The sequence below is a fragment of the Semicossyphus pulcher genome, unplaced genomic scaffold, assembly GCF_022749685.1.
Source record: "Semicossyphus pulcher isolate SPU_LCO1_2020_fin unplaced genomic scaffold, fSemPul1.0.p SCAF_21, whole genome shotgun sequence".
NCBI lineage: Eukaryota > Metazoa > Chordata > Actinopteri > Labriformes > Labridae > Semicossyphus > Semicossyphus pulcher.
The window spans coordinates 16,714,056-16,733,076 of record NW_027211695.1 but is presented as its reverse complement, the minus strand read 5'-3'; the positions used below and the strand labels follow the sequence as shown (position 1 = coordinate 16,733,076).

The window sequence follows — 19,021 nt, the reverse complement described above, 5'->3', positions numbered from 1 at the left end:
ACTTTCAAAATAAAAGACCGTATTGAAGAAAGTGTACTGTAAATGTGCATGTATTCAGGCAGTGACACAACATTGTATTATATACCTTTATAAAAAAACCAAATCTGTATTTTTATCATATACATAATTAGGCCTGCATGTATGAATTTCTTTTAAATCTTTGTCAAAATAATTGATTCCCACATGAAAAGAATGACCTACCATGCTTCAGTGGTTCAAATTCACAAAATTAAATTAAAATTAAAAACCTAACATGCATAACCCACTTAGAGAAAAACTACCTACCTCTGTTCTTCTACCTCTGTAAGGGTTCTCACACTTGGATCATGTTCTGAAAGTGGTTTTGTGAACCCTCCAATCATCAAGTCCAAAGAAAGGAGCCCACGTAGATAACCGCCATTGCATTGTTGAAATGAATGCATGGTGCATAGCAGTGTGGTATGCTGGTGTGCAATTGTCTTTCAGGAATGAGGTGTTTAGTTGCTTATAAAAAAGATGGGGCACATCCAAAGGTGTGTATTAAGTGGTTTAGATTGAATTCAACTTCTTGCATACAGCACATTTCAGTTCATCTTTTGCATTTAAATATAGAACTGTTGTTAAGCACCCTTTTTATTTGATAAGACTTGGTGTCTTGGTTCAAAATGCCTTTTACAATACAAAGTCCAAGCTCTGGCTCCTGACCTTTACAACTTAAAAAATATTCATATTTTCAAAGCAAACTGAGAGCAATTACGAGTTATGTTTGCTTTGATCTTTATCTTGCACTGTGAAGGCCCTGAGAGAGTTGGACTACAGTCAGTGGTTATTGTGGACAGGCAAAGAAACAGATGAAATGAGATAGGCATTTATATACACAACCACTTCCACACAGACACACACAAGAATCATCAAAGAAAACCAGCCAGACTGTCTGTTGCAATGGAGAATCTGTTTTAGTTAATGTGCCACATCATCAGCAACATACTGCACTGCTGGGAAAGTTCATGGAACTTGGTCAAATCCAGTCCCACTTTCATGTACACATACTGACTACAATAGTTAGTAAGACTCAAAACTTGTCGCAGTTGTTTGTATTTCATGAAATAATTAGTAGCCCTCACAACTCCCGGGTGTGCTTCTAAAAAAAATTAGATACTGAAAAAGAGGGTTTACTTTCTAAATCTTCTTTTGCAGTCGGCTTGAAAACCCTGATAAATAAATGTTACAAACAGTTTAAGCTTCCCATATAAGCTCAGTTTGGCCAAAATGTCCCATGAGTCCCTGTGCCGCCTCGGGGCCAAAGAACGAGATAAGGTGTAATTATAGGGAGACCTAATGGGCGAGGGAGGGATCCTCATTATGGCTGCAGGTCGACCATGCAAATGACCCCTGTGAAAGGAACTGTACTCTGGATGTTTTGCAGTACTTCAACGGACACTTTATCACAATATTTTAGTTCCATCCAATTACGATGTGATGTTTTTGCAAATGCGGTAGTACTCCCTAATGTTTTAGTAAAGATTTTTCCTTCCATAGATGTTGCCAATAAGATTCCTTGTCCTGCTGTATAACAAGAGTTTTAGGCCAATATTTCTCTTATTGAAGTTACTCTATGCTGATGTGTTGTTCACAAAGTTGCATGTGATAAAAAGGGATGAGGTTCAAATGGTGAATCGGGCTCTTTTATGCACTCATAGGGAAGAAGGGGGAGGCAGAGTTGGAGGGAAGTAACAGATCTACAGTGGCAGATACAGAGGTTTGTGTTTATACAAGAAGCAATACAAACAGGAGATGCAGGCTTGATAAGGAAATTAAGGGAAAGGGTGCAACTCAAATAAACCAAGACTAATGTACCAACGGACCAAAGCACCTCTCCTCTTACTGGCAGTCACTTGCAGAAAGAGAAACCGAGAGAGAGAGAGATAAAAGTCAAGGGAGAGCTGCAGAAACACGTCATTTAGATATTCTGGCAGCCCTGTAGAAAGGCATTCCGTGGATTTTCTCATCAGAATTGGATGCCGGACTAAACACACACCCATCAAAACTCATGAATTCTTTCTCTTTCACTGAGGTTACAGGTTCCTGGCACGCACGCAGAAAAACAGCGGACTCTTGGATCAAAGCAACACACTCGGCTCGTCATTTGAGATTTGAAGGACAATCACTGCACCCAAGGCAATTGCAGGTTACGGTGCATTGAGAACACCCAGAGGTGGTTCAAAGATTGTGATTTGGTTGTGCGAGTTATGCGCTTCTGTGGTCGACAAGTGAGACTGAGCATCCACAGAGATCCAAATACATATTCAAAGTGTTTGCTGACTGCACAGTGAGAAGAAGAGTCAAGGACGGAATCAAGATTTGCAGCTGTGTGGAACCCGAGGACGCAAATATGAACTTAATCTGATCTGATCCAAAAAGGGCTTATTTTTTTCTTGTAAGAGGAAGGACAGTGCTTTTTGGAGTCACAGCACAGAAAAGGAATCATTAAGTTTGTCAAGGTAATGCTACTGAACTTCAACGTAACTGTTTCTCTAAATCACGGACAACCCTGAAAGAGCAATGAAGGAGTCTGACCAAAATAAGGATAACCCCCTGACCTGGGATTTCGACCAATCTTGGAGTTCATTCCTAAAATCTGATGCACACCTCTGCTTAAATACCTTGGATTTTTCAGACCTCTGGGATGAGGAAGACAGTACAGAGGACGAGGGAACCAGTTCTACCAATGAATCATCAACTGGTCTACAAGGCCCTCCGGCACCACCTCCTCTTCCTCCCCCTCTTGCCTCACCTTTGCCCTCAGCCTCCCTTAAAGGTGCAACCATCAAATGTCGCACCTTGAAGCTCCACTGGAGGGAACTGCAGAGTTTGGCTCCACTTCCAAGGATGACCCGCTTTGGGACTCAGACTATTTGGGCCGGACTGGAGCCAGTCCATTTGGATACAAACCGACTAGAGTACTTGTTTGAATCCAAGGGCAGTAGCACCAGTTTTAGTGTGGTTTCTGGGAGGCAGGTAAGGAGGATGAGACAGGTTGATGCCTGAAGAATATCACAAGATTGTGCCAGCAAACTTGTTTCTCCTTTTTGATTCTCTAATTTGGAAAGAATAGATTTATGATGCAACTGTAAGCAACCACAGTTTTACCCTCTTGTTGGTCAATTCTTGTGGCTCTAGATTAGTTGCTTTGGATGTATTGCTAACCTGATTGGTCTTATATTGTCGAATGTAGGGTTTTAAATACATTCATAAATTCTCTGACAAATGGTTTCCTTCCTTGGTAAGCTAAAACCAACCCTAATGCTTACATACAAACTTGTGTATAGAATAAACTATCTTGAATCCTTTTCTACATCCCAACACAGAAGCAGGCGTCTGTCTCGGTGTTGGGTATGAAGAGAAGTAACATCATAACCATCGCCCTGAGTAGCCTGCCCCCTCCCCGCCTCCTCCCCCCTGCGATCTACAGCATGGACAGCAGTGTGCTGGACAGAGAGGACGTCCAGGTACAGTAGAGGTCAAGTCCTTCAGAATCTGAGCTTCAGCATTTGCTTAACCTCTAAAGTTTGCTTTCGTTGGATAGGCAGTTTGTTGCCCTTTCTATGTCTTTATTATGGGAAAATGAAGCCTGAGCCCAGGGCAGATACGGATGGAAAAGGCAGAGAGTCCTATTAAAGGTCCTGAATACAGATGTTCTGAGCTAATCTCTTTTCAAAATTCACTTTCTACAACAGCGACTTCAAGCGCTAAACCCAACAGAAGAGGAACTTTGTCTGATCAAGGAGGCCAAGGCCCAGAACCCCAAGTCCCCTCTTGCCCCAGCCGAGCTTTGCTTGCTAACTTTGGGGGAAATCCCACATCTGAACTCCAGGCTTCAGCTGTGGTCCTTCGCTCTGGACTATGACTCTTTAGAAAGGGTAAGTGAAAGTGGAATGGATATGCAATTGAATGAGGTGGAAAGTCATGGCCCTCAAGTTATGCAGACGTTTCTCAGTCTGCCAGCTTCCAGTAGAAACTGCTAGATCTCTAGCTATTTAGAGTCACCACTATGAATCACTATGTCCTCTAAATGTATCGCTCCTCTAAACAGGAAATCGCTGAGCCTCTCTTCCATCTGAAGTTGGCCATGGAGCAGCTCTCCGCCAGCCAGACCTTCAGATGTATTCTTGCGACAGTGTTAGCGATCGGTAACTTTCTCAACGGATGCAAGGTGAGGCCATGAGATCCCTATATGTATTGTCCATCTTTGCTGCACTTTGGAGCATTAGTGAATAATTTTTCTTTCCCACGGAATTCTCACAACACATTTGGATGTGCAAAGGCCCGTGGTTTTGAGCTGAGTTACCTGGGGAAGCTGTCCCAGGTGAGGGATACACACACTCGCCAGCCACTGCTGCACCATGTCTGTGTGCTCCTGATGCAGCTCTACCCGCAATCGTCTGACCTCTACTCTGACATCACTGCTGTTACTAAAGCTGGCAAGGTGAGTAGCTTTGTCTGTATATGTGTGTTTGTCTCCTGAGGGTGTGTGTTGTACTGCGTACGAGTCTGAGGGACTCTGAGGGACGATTACTTGGATATAAGAAAAAGGTTGACACAAAGATCATTGTTCAACCCCTTTTTCAAGAGCAGGTGGTCTACACCAAGTCAAAGTAATATCTTAAATGGAAAATAAACTACTTTAAGGTAACAATCCACAGGGAATTCACTTCAAACTGCAAAAACTTTCTGTTTCTTTCTGACATTACAGTACGACTACTCCCTCGTCCAGTCCAACCTTACCCAGCTGGTGGCCCTGTGCAAAGCATCATGGGACCAGCTAAAGACTTTGGACAAGGCAGACGACAAGAAAAAAGGAGCCAAGATGGAGAAGAGGAAAGGAGGAGGTCGAGAAGATGAGGCCTTGGCCGCGGACGGCTCAATACGTCATAGGTTGCCGAAGATTTTGAAAGAGTGCGAAGAGAGGCTGAAGGTCCTGAAGGCCGTCCATCGTCGAGTTGTTAACAGGTGTGCCGCAAGGTCATATCTGAATACATTTTGTTGACATTTTTGGTGCTTAGTGCTCCTTGATGATGCATGAAGTTAAAATTTGAGTCGTACATCAAGTCCCTAAGCAATAAGGAAGCCCTTTCCTGTAGAATATTTGAGGCTGAGACAAAACGTTCTTCCAAACATAAAGTAAAAGTTATGAATTTGCTGTTTTTCTTGTGTCTCCAGGTTCCACTCTTTCCTCTTATTCCTAGGCTACTCCCGAGCTATGGTGAGAGACACCAAAGCAGAGGACTTCTGTAAAACCATCAGTAACTTCTCCTTGGAATACAGGACCACACGGCAGTCCATCCTCCTGCAGAGAGAGAGGGAACGACAGAGAAGTGGAGCTGATAGCCCAGGCCCCAACACTCCAGCAGCCAGAAGAAAACGCCAACAACCACCAACACAGGTTCGTATTTCTCTTTGCTCTGGAAGTGAAGTTCAGCTGTGGACAAAGTGAGCTAGTGGTTTTGTTCCACCAGGAAAATGAGGAGCAGTGTAGGCTCGAGGAGGTGCTGAGAACACCAGAGTCCATCCCGAGACACGACGTCACTCTGCCCCGAAACCGCAGGAGGATGGCTGACAGTCAAGGTACTTTATGTGATGCACACGCATGTAAACAAAAGTTCAACCTTGATCTAACAAACATGTTATAATGAACTATTTTTTTACTTTGCAGGTCCATTCTCTCGGAAAATTAAGTGGTGAAAGCAAATACACTTTCAAAAACCATTCAGTCACGGGTGTGATAGAAAAACTGTTTGTGGTTGCTATTTATGGCATTTTTGTTGAAAGTCACTTTTTTGTTGCACACTGTTGTTTATCAGTAAAAAATTGGACAAGTGCCTGACATGTCACACGCCATTCTGTCTTAATCATGTTTGAGTTTTAAAGTAAAGATGCATTAAAATCTGTTTTGATTCTGTTTGTCTGTGTTGAAACATCTTTATTAAACCATCAACATCCAAAGCTCAGTTTTAATTGTTCTGTCTGTTTAGGTTCCCCCCTGTGAACAATGAACAATGCAGTAGGCCGGGTGTAAAGAGTTTGATCTGGCTAGGAAGTACATTTGTTTTGTAAGCTAACGAAAGAGATGTGCAACGTATTTTGTAATATGTTACTTTTCTGAAAACAGCTGTTGCAAGAAGCGTACCAGTGGGGTAATTTAGCCTATATGCTGTATGTGGCAATGTAAAGTTAAAAAGTAAAACAAGTAGTGTGTTTTGATAGCGTTGACACGTCTCGTTTAGCCTAAAGAATGTTAGGTTATAAGTCAGTTGTTTAACAGTAATGTCCACGAGACCTCCATTAACTGTACACTGCCACGTCTCGTAAAGTGTTTCATAAATAAAATAGACAAATTACTTGTTCCTGTTTGGAGGAAGAGGGCAAATTCAGGATAAGTTTTCCGAACAAGGTTGACTTTTATTTTAATTTTTTTTTTTTTGGTCAGTTCTCTGCTTTAAATCTCTGTCCTGATCCTGCCCTGTACGTACTTGCATAGTATTCTCTACAGATAAAACCTTTTTGCCCCTTCTTAATTAGTTAATGTTCTACTCACTGTGAAACTTTGCAGGGGTAATGTAAAGCTTGGCCTTTACTGTTACAAGCCTCAAACTGCTTTGTCACAATCTGGCCCTGTTACAGTGTGAAATAGCCGGTCTGGTTTGTTAGTCAGCAATAAGCATTTAATTAAGAATGTTATATAACTCCTCATTTTAGTCACTCTGTGACTTTACATTAAAAATGTAACTTTGTAACACCTTGTTTCATTACATTCTGTTCGTTTCTACATTATTTTGTCTGTTACATTGTATTCCAGAACGCTAACGGTTGTAGGAGGGACTTTAACTTAATGATATGGCACACCACTTTCCCCTGACTGTCTCTTCTCCATCAGCTGCTGCCCACACGCGCCCAGGCACGCGCTCAAACAGAGCGTATGGACGTTCTGTCAGGCAAACGGCTGACTGCAGCTGTGTGACCCTGCTTATGCCGACAGAACAATAAAGCATTGTATATAAACTTCACAAAGCCGCGAAATCAAAGCGTACGCAGCCGTGGAAGTATTCATTTTGATTAGTCTCTATTCATAACAATTGAGTACAGCGTACGGGTGTCGTCATTAGTGAGTCGGACTGACAAGCGCAATCTACCAATCATAGAGGGGTATAGCTACACAGGGTGGTTTCAGTATCCAATCAGAACGCGAGATGCGGAAGTGGGCGTGGACTTTCCGTTGTGTGTATGAGTCGACGCCATTTCGTGCCTACTGGTTTCAAGGTGATACAATCAGCCTGCAGAACCGTAAGCGGATCTTTACCCACTCAAGTAAAACAGCGTTGAATTTTACTCATTTTTAGTATTAAGCTCCTGGTGAGTATTTTTAACCGAGAGATTTTTCCCTATTTTTTTTACTTTTTTTTCCTGACTTTGAAACGTCTTTTGGACTTTTTGTTTTTATTTTTAATGCATTTTTCCTGGCTGGTATTCCCGAGACTGTGTATGGCTTTAGTGGCGTACATTTTGTGATGGCAGGATGAGCTGCGCAGAAACTAGTTTTAAGTAGCTTCCACGACAAGATTTTTGCTTTTGTTTTTCGAATAAGACATTTTAAAACCTCCATTTTTCAGGGCTGCTGTGTTACCTTACTGCTTATCTGATTGTGGTCGTATTTTCGAGGAAAGAAATATGGAAGATTGCTCCAGTCTTTTCTGGACAGTGCTCAGAACGGGTCGCTCTTTTTCTGGAAATATGTTTTTAGAAGGTTTTTTATTCTCGTGCTGTGTTTTGCCCCCACCTGTAACGTGACTGGCAGTGGTTGACATTGACTCATGAGACGAGTTTTTGCTGTTTTCTTTGTGATTTTGGCAGAGCTGAGACAGAATATTTTCTGCAGCAAATCTCTCAGGAGTGATGTAATTTTTCAGGCAAGGTGATCTTTTTTCCACATTGACAACTGGGTGCGTTTTTTGAGGAACATTAACACAACAGTATTTTTAATGTAGCGTGCAGTCATGGACCTGGGATATCTGTAGGATTGTTGTGAGATAGTTTTTTTGCAGATTGAGTAGCAGTATGCTCTGAGCTGTGGAGCTGCTTAGCCCAGGATTGAAGCCTAAAGAGGGGCCTGCAATGACCTGTAAACAGGCCTTTACTTAAATATGCTCTTTGAATTGATGAGCTTAATGACTGATCAGTGGGTTTTTCTATGAAAAACTAATTTGTAACAAAGACTAACAGCAGGAAGTCAGGGTAGACTTGTAATTGGCAGTGGCCCCAAAACTGATCCCTGTTTTACCCCCTGCTGTACTCACCCCCTCCTCGGCCCAAAGCTGTCCTCTGGATGTGTCCTTGAGCAGGAGTCCGTCAGGCTCCAGGGGCGCTGTTCTGCCGCTGACCCTGTATTCTGGGTCCTACAAGTAGGGTAGAGTGGGGAGCCAGAGCCAGGGAGTCAGTTTACATATGTGTAGAAGTCTGAGCACAAGTAAGCAGGTTAAGGTGAATTCCCAACTGAAGTCCGAGCCATGTTTACCTGCATACTTCTTCACTGGACCATTAGCTGTTTTATTTTTCTAACTTGCTCTCTATCTTTAGTTGTAGCATTAGAGAGAAAACAAACCAAACTAGCATGATAAAGTGTGATAAACATCCTTTATTTATGTACAAAAAACATTACTAAGTATATGTGCCTTTTTTAAAGCAATAAACTTGAATCTATGATTTAATTGTTTCAATTGAAAGAGAAAATTAATTAGTAAAAAAACACGTTTTTCAATTAATTTAAGTATAAATTCATTGGTCCATCAGTCCCATTCATTATGTACAATTTGACACAATTGTTGTGCTTATTTGAAGACCATAATCACGTGGCTGGATGAAGATTAAACTGAATTTTGATATATAAATAATATAATTTGATGAGTGTTAATGTAGATGTTTAAGCTAGTGCTATAAAGGGTGTTATCATTTGGCAAATCCTTGTTTTTTCACTTAGTGTCTACACGTTGTCCTCCCTGCTTGTGCTGATAGTTTCCTCTTTTCTAATTTCACGTTTTTGTTTCCCCCTGTTTAGTTTTTGAAGCCACTTTTTTGAACAGCGGAGAATCGTAAGTTGGTCTCAACTTTTTTTTTTTTTTTTTGGTTTATTTTTTTTTACCTCAACTTTTGCATTATTCTTTTTTGTTACATTCCACTTTTGTTTTCACCCCTTTGTGATTTAGCCCCTTTTTCTCACCCTATTGGAGTTTCTAGAGATAGCAGCATGTAGTGTTGTTCTTTTTTTTTGTGCTGTGAAAGCTGCCAATCAGCTGCTTCATTTCCAAACCGACTGACACTACGGCGTCCTCTTCCTGACAGTTTTTGATAATCAAATGCATAATGTTCATAGTCGATAACAAGAAACTCCACTCCTTGAATTGGCACTGACAAAAGCTAAATGAGACTGATTTTTGCTGCCTTTTTCTTTTTAATGTGATTTTCTTTTTGAGTGTGCATGTCATTTAAGGGTGTCAAATCTTGTCCATAACTCACATATGCAGAAAGACACCTGCTCTTTTTTTCTTTTTAACAATTCTCATCCGCAGCAGTTGGTTTGTAACCATGAAAAGCATGCCTACTGAATACCATGAATTACTAACTTAAGCAGTGATTAAAGCAATGATCTTTTTTGTAGCCTTTTTTATTTTTTTTAATCAATTTCAGTAGAAAAAAACCTAAATCCATTATCAGTTACACTGAGCTTTAAACCCTTTCATTTAAAGCCTCAGAGGATAACATTTTACCGGAGTTTAAAATGTCCTTTCTCACTTTTACATGCACATAAACTACTTCCTGCTGCATCCGTCCTCAGGCCCGAGTCCTGAGCTGCAGTTGTCTTTTACAGTCTAAGCACAAACATTAAACCAACACTCCCTCACATAACTAATGAACCCAGTCAAAATGAAACTAAAGCTTCCAGCAGACACCATTAAAACTGCGACAGGCTATAATGACAAGAAGCCCAGATGAGGCAGAGGATAGGAACGGTTAATTATTGTGTAAACTGCCAAAATGATGTCACATTAGGGCCCACAGTAACCATTATGACCCTAACTGAGGCATCAAAAAGTGATAAGACACAATCGAACAATGTTATACTGCAGCAATGTGATAACAGCACCTTCATGAGGCTTATATTGCTCATTTTATTGAGAGTATTAATTGGACTGTCTGGCTTTGTTTCACTCCCGGGAAGTAGCTGTTACTGCGCACTAATTAAATGTGAAATGCTTTCTGCTGAGCGGTACTGGAAGCTCATTGTGATGCTGCTCAGTCAAATGATGTTACATGGAGAAATGTCTTTAAAAAAGTGGACAGCATGTGCTGAACGCAGGAAGATTTCATAGGTAGAAACGACACATAATTGACAGGATAGTTATAAGCCTGTTACATAAAGAGTGGTTTTGATTAATCGATTAATCGGTTGATCGATTGAAAGAAAATGAATCGCCAACTAGTTTGATAAAAGATTTCTTTCACTCATTTCCCAAGCAAAAATGTCAAACATTTCCTGGTTCCACATTCTTGAATACGAGGATTTGCTGCTCTTCTTTGTTGTATATGACAGTAAATTAAAAGTGTTTCGGACTGTTGATTGGCTCTCAGAAATTGGGTTCAATTTTGTTTCAAAGATGAATTGTGAAAACAATCAGCACATTACATGTAAGACAACAGCAAAGCCTGATTTGCTGTGTGAAACCACACAGGGTGTTTGAATATAAACCCTGGATTTTCCTGTTGAACCCCAACATGCCGCAAAGATTTAGCAACATTTGCTAAGCGGCCTGTGATAGCCCCCCTTTTCACCCCTCCTCTTCCTGAACACACCCGGTGCTGTGGACACCCTGTCAGCTTGCCAAAGCAATAGGAACATCCCAGCCAAATCATGTAGAGGAGAGCAGAGCAATAAGCTTTGGCCAGACGGCCTGCTGCAGATCATGTAATCCCCTGCTAGCAGCTACTGGGCAGCGTGGGAGCGGCTGCTGCTGGTTACAGTGGAGCCTAGCTGGCAGCAGTGTTGTGTTCTGGCAGGTGAGATACGGCTCTGTAATGGCTTGAGTTGTTGATTATGAGATGAACAGCTCGCAGGATTGAAAGGGAATTAGCGAGGAAACAAGAAAGGTTAATGAGGGAAGATGGGGTTTACTCCTAATGAGGGTTTCTGGGTTCTTATGCTGAAAGAAAATCCAACAAAATCTTTCAAATTCATCTTAATGTGCTTCCACAAAATAATAAACCCCTACCAATGAGACCCTGGAGCTAATGTCTTATTTCTGGGGCTACACAGTTGTCGTTTTTCAAGCCCTGTTAAATAATTGCATCAAATAAATATCAAATAAAGCGTCAAACTGTGCTGGTTAGGGTCTACTTATCTACAGTAGTTCTCCCCCCCTGCAATGTTATATAACTTTGCAGTGTTTGTAACTGATGCAGCAGCAGCGACAATCCGGCTTCTCACATTAAAGCTGACACACTTAGCGCTGGTAATTGTCTGACACGCTTGTGTAACTACATGATAGTGCTGCCTGTGTTGAGACAGCAGTCCAAAAGCTTAGATTATTTGAAAAAAGGTACAAAATGAGATCCCAAACAAAATCTGTGTGTTGATTGTGTAGACTTAATTAAGGAAGGCAATTTCTGGGTCTGGGTACCTTTTGTTATTCCACTCTGCAGTTATCTGCAACCAGGAAGAGGTCCTTGAAAAAGCCCATAGTCATATATTCTTCTTGAATTCCTCTAAATTTCATACTTTCTTTTTTCAAATGCAGACAGAAATCAAAGGCAGAAAATGGGCATGATATGCTGCTACGGTCAGAATTAAACTGAGGTTGCTACAGCTATGTAGTAGAGCCTGACTGATATATTACTTGGCCGATATTGGCTTAAAAAAGATACATTGTTATCAGTGCATGTTTTCTTATATGAGCGATATTAGCTGATATGGGCCTTTCACAGATATATTTTGGTGCCAGTACATATATTTTCTGATATGCACTGATACCTATATATCATTTGGCCGATACTGATATGAGCCTATCACAGATATACCCATATCAGCATCTGATATGAGCCGATATGAAACCATTTTTTATTGTACAAATGATGCAGAAAACAACTCCTGGGGTGATTTACGAATGGTATCACTACACAGTTTGTCCATTAGAGTGCGCTCCACTGTTGGCACTGAGCAGAGCAGAGCATCACAGCTGAGCAGACACTGGTACTATTATTTGCTGTTAATTTATCATAATGTTACAAATTCTTAAATAAGTTTTTGTATAAGAAAGCAACCTTACGATTAGCTTTGCATAGCTTTATCGGTGCAAATCTGGGCGCAATAAACAAAAACTGTGTATTTTCTTTTTAGGTCAAAGATTCTCCATATTGGTTATCGGCTAATTTTCCTTTCTGATATTGGTATTGGTATCGGTCCAAAATCCCATATCGGTCAGGCTCTACTTTTTGTTATGTAATAAATAGGCCACAAGGATGCCCCACTTTCTTACAAATACATCTACAAAAAGTATGACTGTTGTTAGTTTAAAGGGAGCATTATAAGCATCATAAAGTGGTGTTTACTGCAGGCCTACTGTTAAGTATTTCTTATTATCTTGACCCTCTGTAACGACATATAACATGGAAAATAAATAACTTTAGAAGTATTGCAGCCAGTTAAAAGCAGCTTCCTCATTTGAATGCAACATCTTGTTTTGTCATAACCACCAACCATTTAACCCACAGGTTTTTTTTGGCCACCTCCATTTTTTGAACATTTTATCTGTCACCTCCTGCCCGGCCCCCCTCGTCCCCTTTTTCTTGAGTTTGGCAAAATTCAAGTGGGAAAAAAAGAAACAACTTTTTTTGGAGGTGTAGTAGATGTCCTCCCTCAGTCACTGACTCCATCTCTCATAGTTCGTCGACGACCCTCTTCTCTCCAACAGACTCAGACTCAGGCAGGCAGACCTCCACCGAGCCGAGTACAGACACAATGGAGTGAGTGCTGGTTGCTTCATGACCCCATCACACTATCTGTCTATTCTGCTGTCTGATATCTACTTTCAGAGGCTCTTTTACTACGTTTCCTATCTGCTAGGTGTATACAATTTACATAATTCTTTCCCTTCCTGTTTCCCTAAACATCACTCACCTGTAACTTTGTCACCATCTCTTTTTGTTTCCTTTCCTCCTCCCTTTCTCCGCCAATCTCTCGTCCAGTTGGTCGTCTTCCTCCGCCTCCAGCCTCATGGCGAGCAGCAACGTCACCAACAAGACGGACCCTCGCTCCCTCAACTCCCGCGTCTTCATCGGCAACCTCAACACCCTGCTGGTCACCAAGGCCGACGTGGAGGCCATCTTCTCCAAGTACGGCAAGGTGGTCGGCTGCTCCGTCCACAAGGGCTACGCCTTCGTGCAGTACTCCAACGAGAGGAACGCCAGGGCCGCAGTGGGAGGCGAGGACGGACGCATGATCGTGGGACAGGTGCTAGGTGAGGAGGAGGGTGGTGGATATGCAAGAGGATGAAGGGATAGAGCTACAAAGTCTAGGAGAGTTGCAAGTTCTTTGGGCTAATCTAAGTTATCTAAACTAGCTGTGGTTGCAGATTGACCGTACAGACATGAGAGTGGATTTGATCTTAATCCTCAGCAGGACAGCTGGTTCAAAAGGAATTATTCAATAAGCAAAATTGGTCTCAGATCCAAGGAGTTGCTGAAGGAAACACTGACATGTCCTGATAAGGAGACATAATAAATGAAACCCACACTTCCACCTTCAAATGTAAACCTAGTACCCTTTTTCTGTTTGTTCTGAGCCGCTGTGCTGCCCTCTAGTGCTCAAAACGTAGTAACAACACTGACAGGAGGATTTTGAGGAGTGAAACCACTCTTCTAACTCCATTATTCCATCGCTTTGTGTTTGTCCTCCCTCAGACATCAACCTGGCCGGCGAGCCGAAACCTCACAGATCGAAGACGGTGAAGCGCTCTGCAGGAGACATGTACAGGTGCGTACGCACGAATTAAACTCCAGCAATTCTGCAGTCAGAAAGGTATAGATAAGTGCATCTTACAGCTGCTTAATGTCTGCTCTCCACAGTTCATCTATTGATTTGGACTACGACTTTCAAAGAGATTACTACGACAGGTAAGCTTTCTACCTTTATACGTTTGTATCCATAAACTTGTTGTCCTTATTCTTATATGTCCATCTTTAAATTCCAGGATGTACTCCTACCAGTCCCGGGCGCCTCCTCCCCCTCCCCCTCTGTCCCGAGCCGTCATCCCCTCAAAGCGTCCGCGGGTCAGCCTGAGCGGAGGGGGGAGCCGACGAACCAAAACCAGCTTCTCCTCCTCCAAGAGCAGCCAGAGGACGTCCCGTACGAGTGGGTGCCTCGCGTCTGTCCTGGTCACACGGCTCCACAGTGCTGCTCCGTCACACGTAGTAATGTTTGATTTCTCCTTCTCCTCACACAGTGAAGGCCGATGATCTGCAGACCATAAAGAGAGAGCTGACGCAGATCAAACACAAGGTGGACTACCTGCTGGAGAGCCTCGAGCGCATGGAGAAGGACCACAGCAAGAAGTCAGGTGGGCCTTGATGAGATGAAAAGTTTATGCAGTGTGAAAGACAAAGATGCCGATGTTTGGTGCAGAGTTAAATCCGGTTTTAGTATAGATTCTGAGGCAGAGACGCAGGGGGCACGTTTACCATCGCCAAGGCTGCAAATTAAGAAAAGAAGCCAATTACAAAAGATGTACAAAAGTCTGCACATAACTGACGCAAAGTTAAAACCCACAATTCAAGAAACAAATGCTGCAGAAACAAGGCACTGTTCGCCCTCAGTGCAAATACATGTAAGTAGCAGAGGACTTTTATTTTGGCGAACCGCTCACAGTATGTGGTGAAGGTGTGCAGACTTAAAAGCAATGGTTTCAGAGTAACATATAAAAGAAGGAAGAACTATGCAGGGTTGATGAACACAGACGAGCCAGAGGGAAAAGGGAGGTGGAAGTCGGATATGAGGACACTTTCTGTTACAGTGATAATCCTGAAGATCTCAGTTTCATTCTCTTTGGGGACAGCTAAGGCGATAAACGGTAATTGCGGGAGCACAATTCCCAGATATCCAGACAGTGCTGACGGTCGCTTTCCTTTTCAGACTGTTTACCTTCATTTGAGCGTCGAGTTTGTTTCTTTTTCTTTGTATTTACACTTATTTTTGAAGTTGCCATCCATCTTTTCTTTGTTTGTTCAGCCATAGTAGATTACTGTTTACTCGCAACACTTGCAGAGAGCGGAAAAGCAGCCGCTTAGCTCCGCCTACCCTCTCTGGCAGACCAACCACTGCTGGGTGATGGAAAACGCGTCACTAACTGGGCGCCGCTTGTGATTCTTTCTGCTAAAGTCCCCACAGACACCCAGTCTGTAATACTGCAAATGCAAAGGCTTTCATCAGTGGGCCATAGGCTCAATCACCATTGTGTTACCTCATTCGGCGATAGCTAGAGACTTAACAAACATATTTAAATGAAAAATCTTTCAGATTATAACTTAAACTCTTAAAAGTGTTGCAAAAACTGCATACATTTGTAAAAATTCCCCATAATTCTTGGACGATCCCAAACATTAAAATAAGACCTACATGTGGGCCCCGGTTCAGCTCAGTGGTTAAATCGCTCACCCGTACGGAGGCCACAGTCCTCAATGCGGCAGCCCAGGGCTCGACTCCCATCCTCAGCCCCTTGCTTCCTCTGTTTCTGACACTGTCCGCTGTCCTCTCTCTCTAAAATAAAGACATAAAAGGCCTAAAATAAATCAAAACCACACCATTGAAAGCAACCTGTAAACAATCCAACATTCATGTTTAGTTATTTGCCAATGTGTGACTGCTTGATTCCAAAGAAAGCAAAACCCATCACTCCAAATGCCAAATGTATAATTGTAGTGATCATTTTTCACAGGTCACATGATCAATCTGTGACTCACACTGCACTGGGATGAATCATGAAGGGAACATTCAGTCTTCCAATAAGCATTTCATCCAATGACAACGACTGAAATCTTTCATTCGAGGGCGATTCAACCCCCCGCTGCTCTACTTTCTCTGACTAACAAAGCTGCCTTAACAAAGTACAGAGTGCAGCATGCAGACAATTAGGACACACAACTTTAACATTATATTGGGCTTTCAACTTTGATGCATACATACGTCACAGTCCGAGCAGCCGTCTGTGCTCTCTGCACAGCTCAGGCAATGTGACGTATCTTCTGCTTCAGCCTAAATAAGCATGTGAGCTTGCAAGCTGCGAAATGGAAGGATGGAACGTTTTCTGGCATCCTAAATAATATGGAAACATTGGTCTATTGAGCTAACTAGCATGGGTAGCATTTGTGGTCATTTTCAGCCACACTGTATTATTTGTGTTGCATTTTTCCATCAATTTCTTTCCCATCTAGAGATGAAGAGCTGCAAACCAGAACCAGGCGAGGTTTCCTCCCTCAACTCGTCCACCTCCAGCAAGAAAGACGACAGCCTGAAGAGGGACAGAGAGAGCCAGGACTCTGAGGAGGAGGGAGATCTGCTGGAGGACGAAGACGAGGTGAGGAGCGTAGCCAGAATAAGAGCTGAGGAGATCAGTGACGTCTGTAGCAAAAGTTGATTAATTTCCAGATTATTCAGTGAGTCACTTATGTCTATAAACACCATGGTGATTTCTTAAAAAGGCTTTTTTTTATCCTGTTTCCCAGATGAAAAGCAGAGGGCGAGACGAAGAGGACGAGGAAGACGAGGAGGAGGAGGATGGCGAGCAGGAGGAAGGAGAGGACGACGACAGCGCCAACGGAGACGACTCCTAAACACTACACAGGCAGAGCGACACACGCAAACATGAAACTAAATGTGTATGATTCTCCACTCCCAATCATACGCAGTGATCACATGCTCATATCTGCTGAACTGACTGGACATCTGTATACAGTGTATTGTAGATATATGCTCTCTAACACAAACGGTCATAAATACGTCGAGTACTGGATTTTCTTTCCCGTCTGTAATTGGATGATCTCTACTTTGCTTTTTTTGGTGTTATTTGGCTTTTTAAGGACTTTTTTTTTTTGCCTTTGCATTAAAGCAAACGTGGATTTGTTACATAAAGAGAAACATTTTATCACATTGTATGTTCGAACTAAAGCCACTTTAGCCGCTGCAGCGTAAAAATTGAAAGAAGAAAAAAAGCTCAGCTCTTACCATTTTTTTTTTTAACATTTATGTGTGAGCTTAAAGCCAAAAAGATTAGCAAATTAGCTAAAAAAATACCAGGCCTTGTTCTGCAGCACAGGCTTGAAAAACATACATTTTGACCATATTCCTGATCCAGCTGCTGCACATCTGCCTCCTAACCAGCAGGTGGCAGTGTATCCTCACAACAGGCCAAACAAAACACCACAAGGACTTCATTCTGTTGATCACAGAAAATCTTCATCCTCTGCTGTCAGATAACAACATGAGCATGTAAAAAAAAAACTCACGTCGGGCTGCACAAACAGACAAAACCCTCTTTGCTATGGGAACCCTTTTGTTCGTCGCAGAGGTGTTGCGACCTTAACTGACCTTGACTTGTGTACTGCAGTGCTACTCCATGTTCGTCCGTTTCTGTTGATGTTTTGTTTGTCATTCGACCGCACTGATGAAAGTGAATAAACATGTTTTCCAAGTTGGAACGTGTACGAGCTTTTGGTACGACCTAGAGTGATGCATTCAGGTGCCGGGTGAAGATGTGGGTCGTATGGTTGTCACTGAGGTGGATGAAAATGGCGGATGGAGAGTGATGAGAGTGTGATTAAAATGTATGTTCGGTGGGCGTAGCTTTTAGATGAAGGACACACAAGTTAATGTGTTAAAGTATTTTTATTTAGCACCTCACGCTGGGTTGTTATTTTCTCCGGCGCGCTTAGAACAAGCCATGAATGTAGTTTTTGTGTTAAGTTTGAGTTATTCATCTTTATCATATTTAAGCTATGCAATCAATTTTCTATTATTCTAATGTTCTTTTGAATCCCGTTGATAAAAATGATATACATATTTTAATTTCATTACTGTTCGGAGCCTTTCCTTCCTCCTGAAACGAACAAGCTGTTTTGTCATTCAAAGGTCAGACTTTAGCCCCAATTGGTTGACAGCATTTGGAGTGACCGCATAGCCCCTCCCCGAGCGGCCGTACTGCACTGTCAACCCAAAGAAAACATGGCTGCTCTAGGATCTGTTATTCGGCCGTATATGTACGAGCCAGAATCACCAGGAGGTATCAGAATGGTAATTTGAACGACTTGACTACAAGCGAGTGCAAGAAGGCAGCCTGAGGTGAATGACGATTGGTCGATTTCAGCGAAAGCACAGATCTACATAGAAACCTGCAGCTGTTCTGAACGGCCCATTTCAGAGGCGACCTGTTTAAAAATGTCACTCTGGAAAAACACTGAATTAAGCAGTTTTCACTTTTTCACTGTGAACAAAAAACACTCAAACATGTGAAACCCGTGAAAATATGAGAATATCCATTCAAAAGATATGGCCCCTTTAAATACTGACATCACACTGATGACTACAGATTGTAGTCATTGGAAAACCCAGAATGATCTCAGAGATGATCTCAAAACAGGGTTTTTCAGTGCCTGACTAAATTGAGCGTCATGAAAAAAAAAGTTCCTTATTAATGGATTTTGCTAATTTCATTATTATTATTCCTCTACTTCCAATTTTGGATTTGATTCCATAAGTATTGTGAGACGTAAAGATGGCCATAGAACCGGTCTATGAGCCACAACTAGAGCCATGTTTGTTTTATCCAACATCTGTTGACATGTTGGCACCGTTCAACGTTTGCCAAATTAGCCATAAGCACTTCCTGTTTGCAATGTACCCATGGATGTACCAACAACTATCACTGGAATACTTTCATAATGAAGAAAA

At 42.1% G+C, this 19,021-nt stretch overlaps 2 protein-coding genes across 6 annotated transcripts; both read left to right on the top strand.

Moving 5' to 3' along the window:
- The first annotated feature begins 1,887 nt into the window (after positions 1–1,887).
- LOC138600390 (FH1/FH2 domain-containing protein 1) lies at positions 1,888–5,940 on the top strand. Its single transcript, XM_069671790.1, has 9 exons — positions 1,888–2,997; positions 3,348–3,488; positions 3,717–3,899; positions 4,073–4,192; positions 4,304–4,465; positions 4,733–4,989; positions 5,200–5,422; positions 5,496–5,604; positions 5,693–5,940. Exons 1-9 carry the CDS (start codon positions 2,542–2,544, stop codon positions 5,719–5,721), a joined length of 1,680 nt encoding a protein of 559 aa, XP_069527891.1. The 5' UTR covers positions 1,888–2,541; the 3' UTR covers positions 5,722–5,940.
- A 1,350-nt stretch (positions 5,941–7,290) lies between these two features.
- hnrnpc (heterogeneous nuclear ribonucleoprotein C) lies at positions 7,291–17,765 on the top strand. Of its 5 annotated transcripts, none has more exons than XM_069671794.1 (10): positions 7,291–7,389; positions 9,089–9,122; positions 12,996–13,047; positions 13,270–13,541; positions 13,984–14,056; positions 14,149–14,196; positions 14,274–14,434; positions 14,526–14,639; positions 16,510–16,652; positions 16,801–17,765. In XM_069671794.1, exons 3-10 carry the CDS (start codon positions 13,043–13,045, stop codon positions 16,906–16,908), a joined length of 924 nt encoding a protein of 307 aa, XP_069527895.1. In that variant the 5' UTR covers positions 7,291–7,389; positions 9,089–9,122; positions 12,996–13,042; the 3' UTR covers positions 16,909–17,765. The 5 variants fall into 5 exon arrangements, with proteins under 5 accessions (XP_069527895.1, XP_069527893.1, XP_069527894.1 ...); XM_069671792.1 differs by having other exon boundaries at positions 7,291–7,948; XM_069671793.1 differs by having other exon boundaries at positions 7,291–7,976.
- Positions 17,766–19,021: the final 1,256 nt, after the last annotated feature.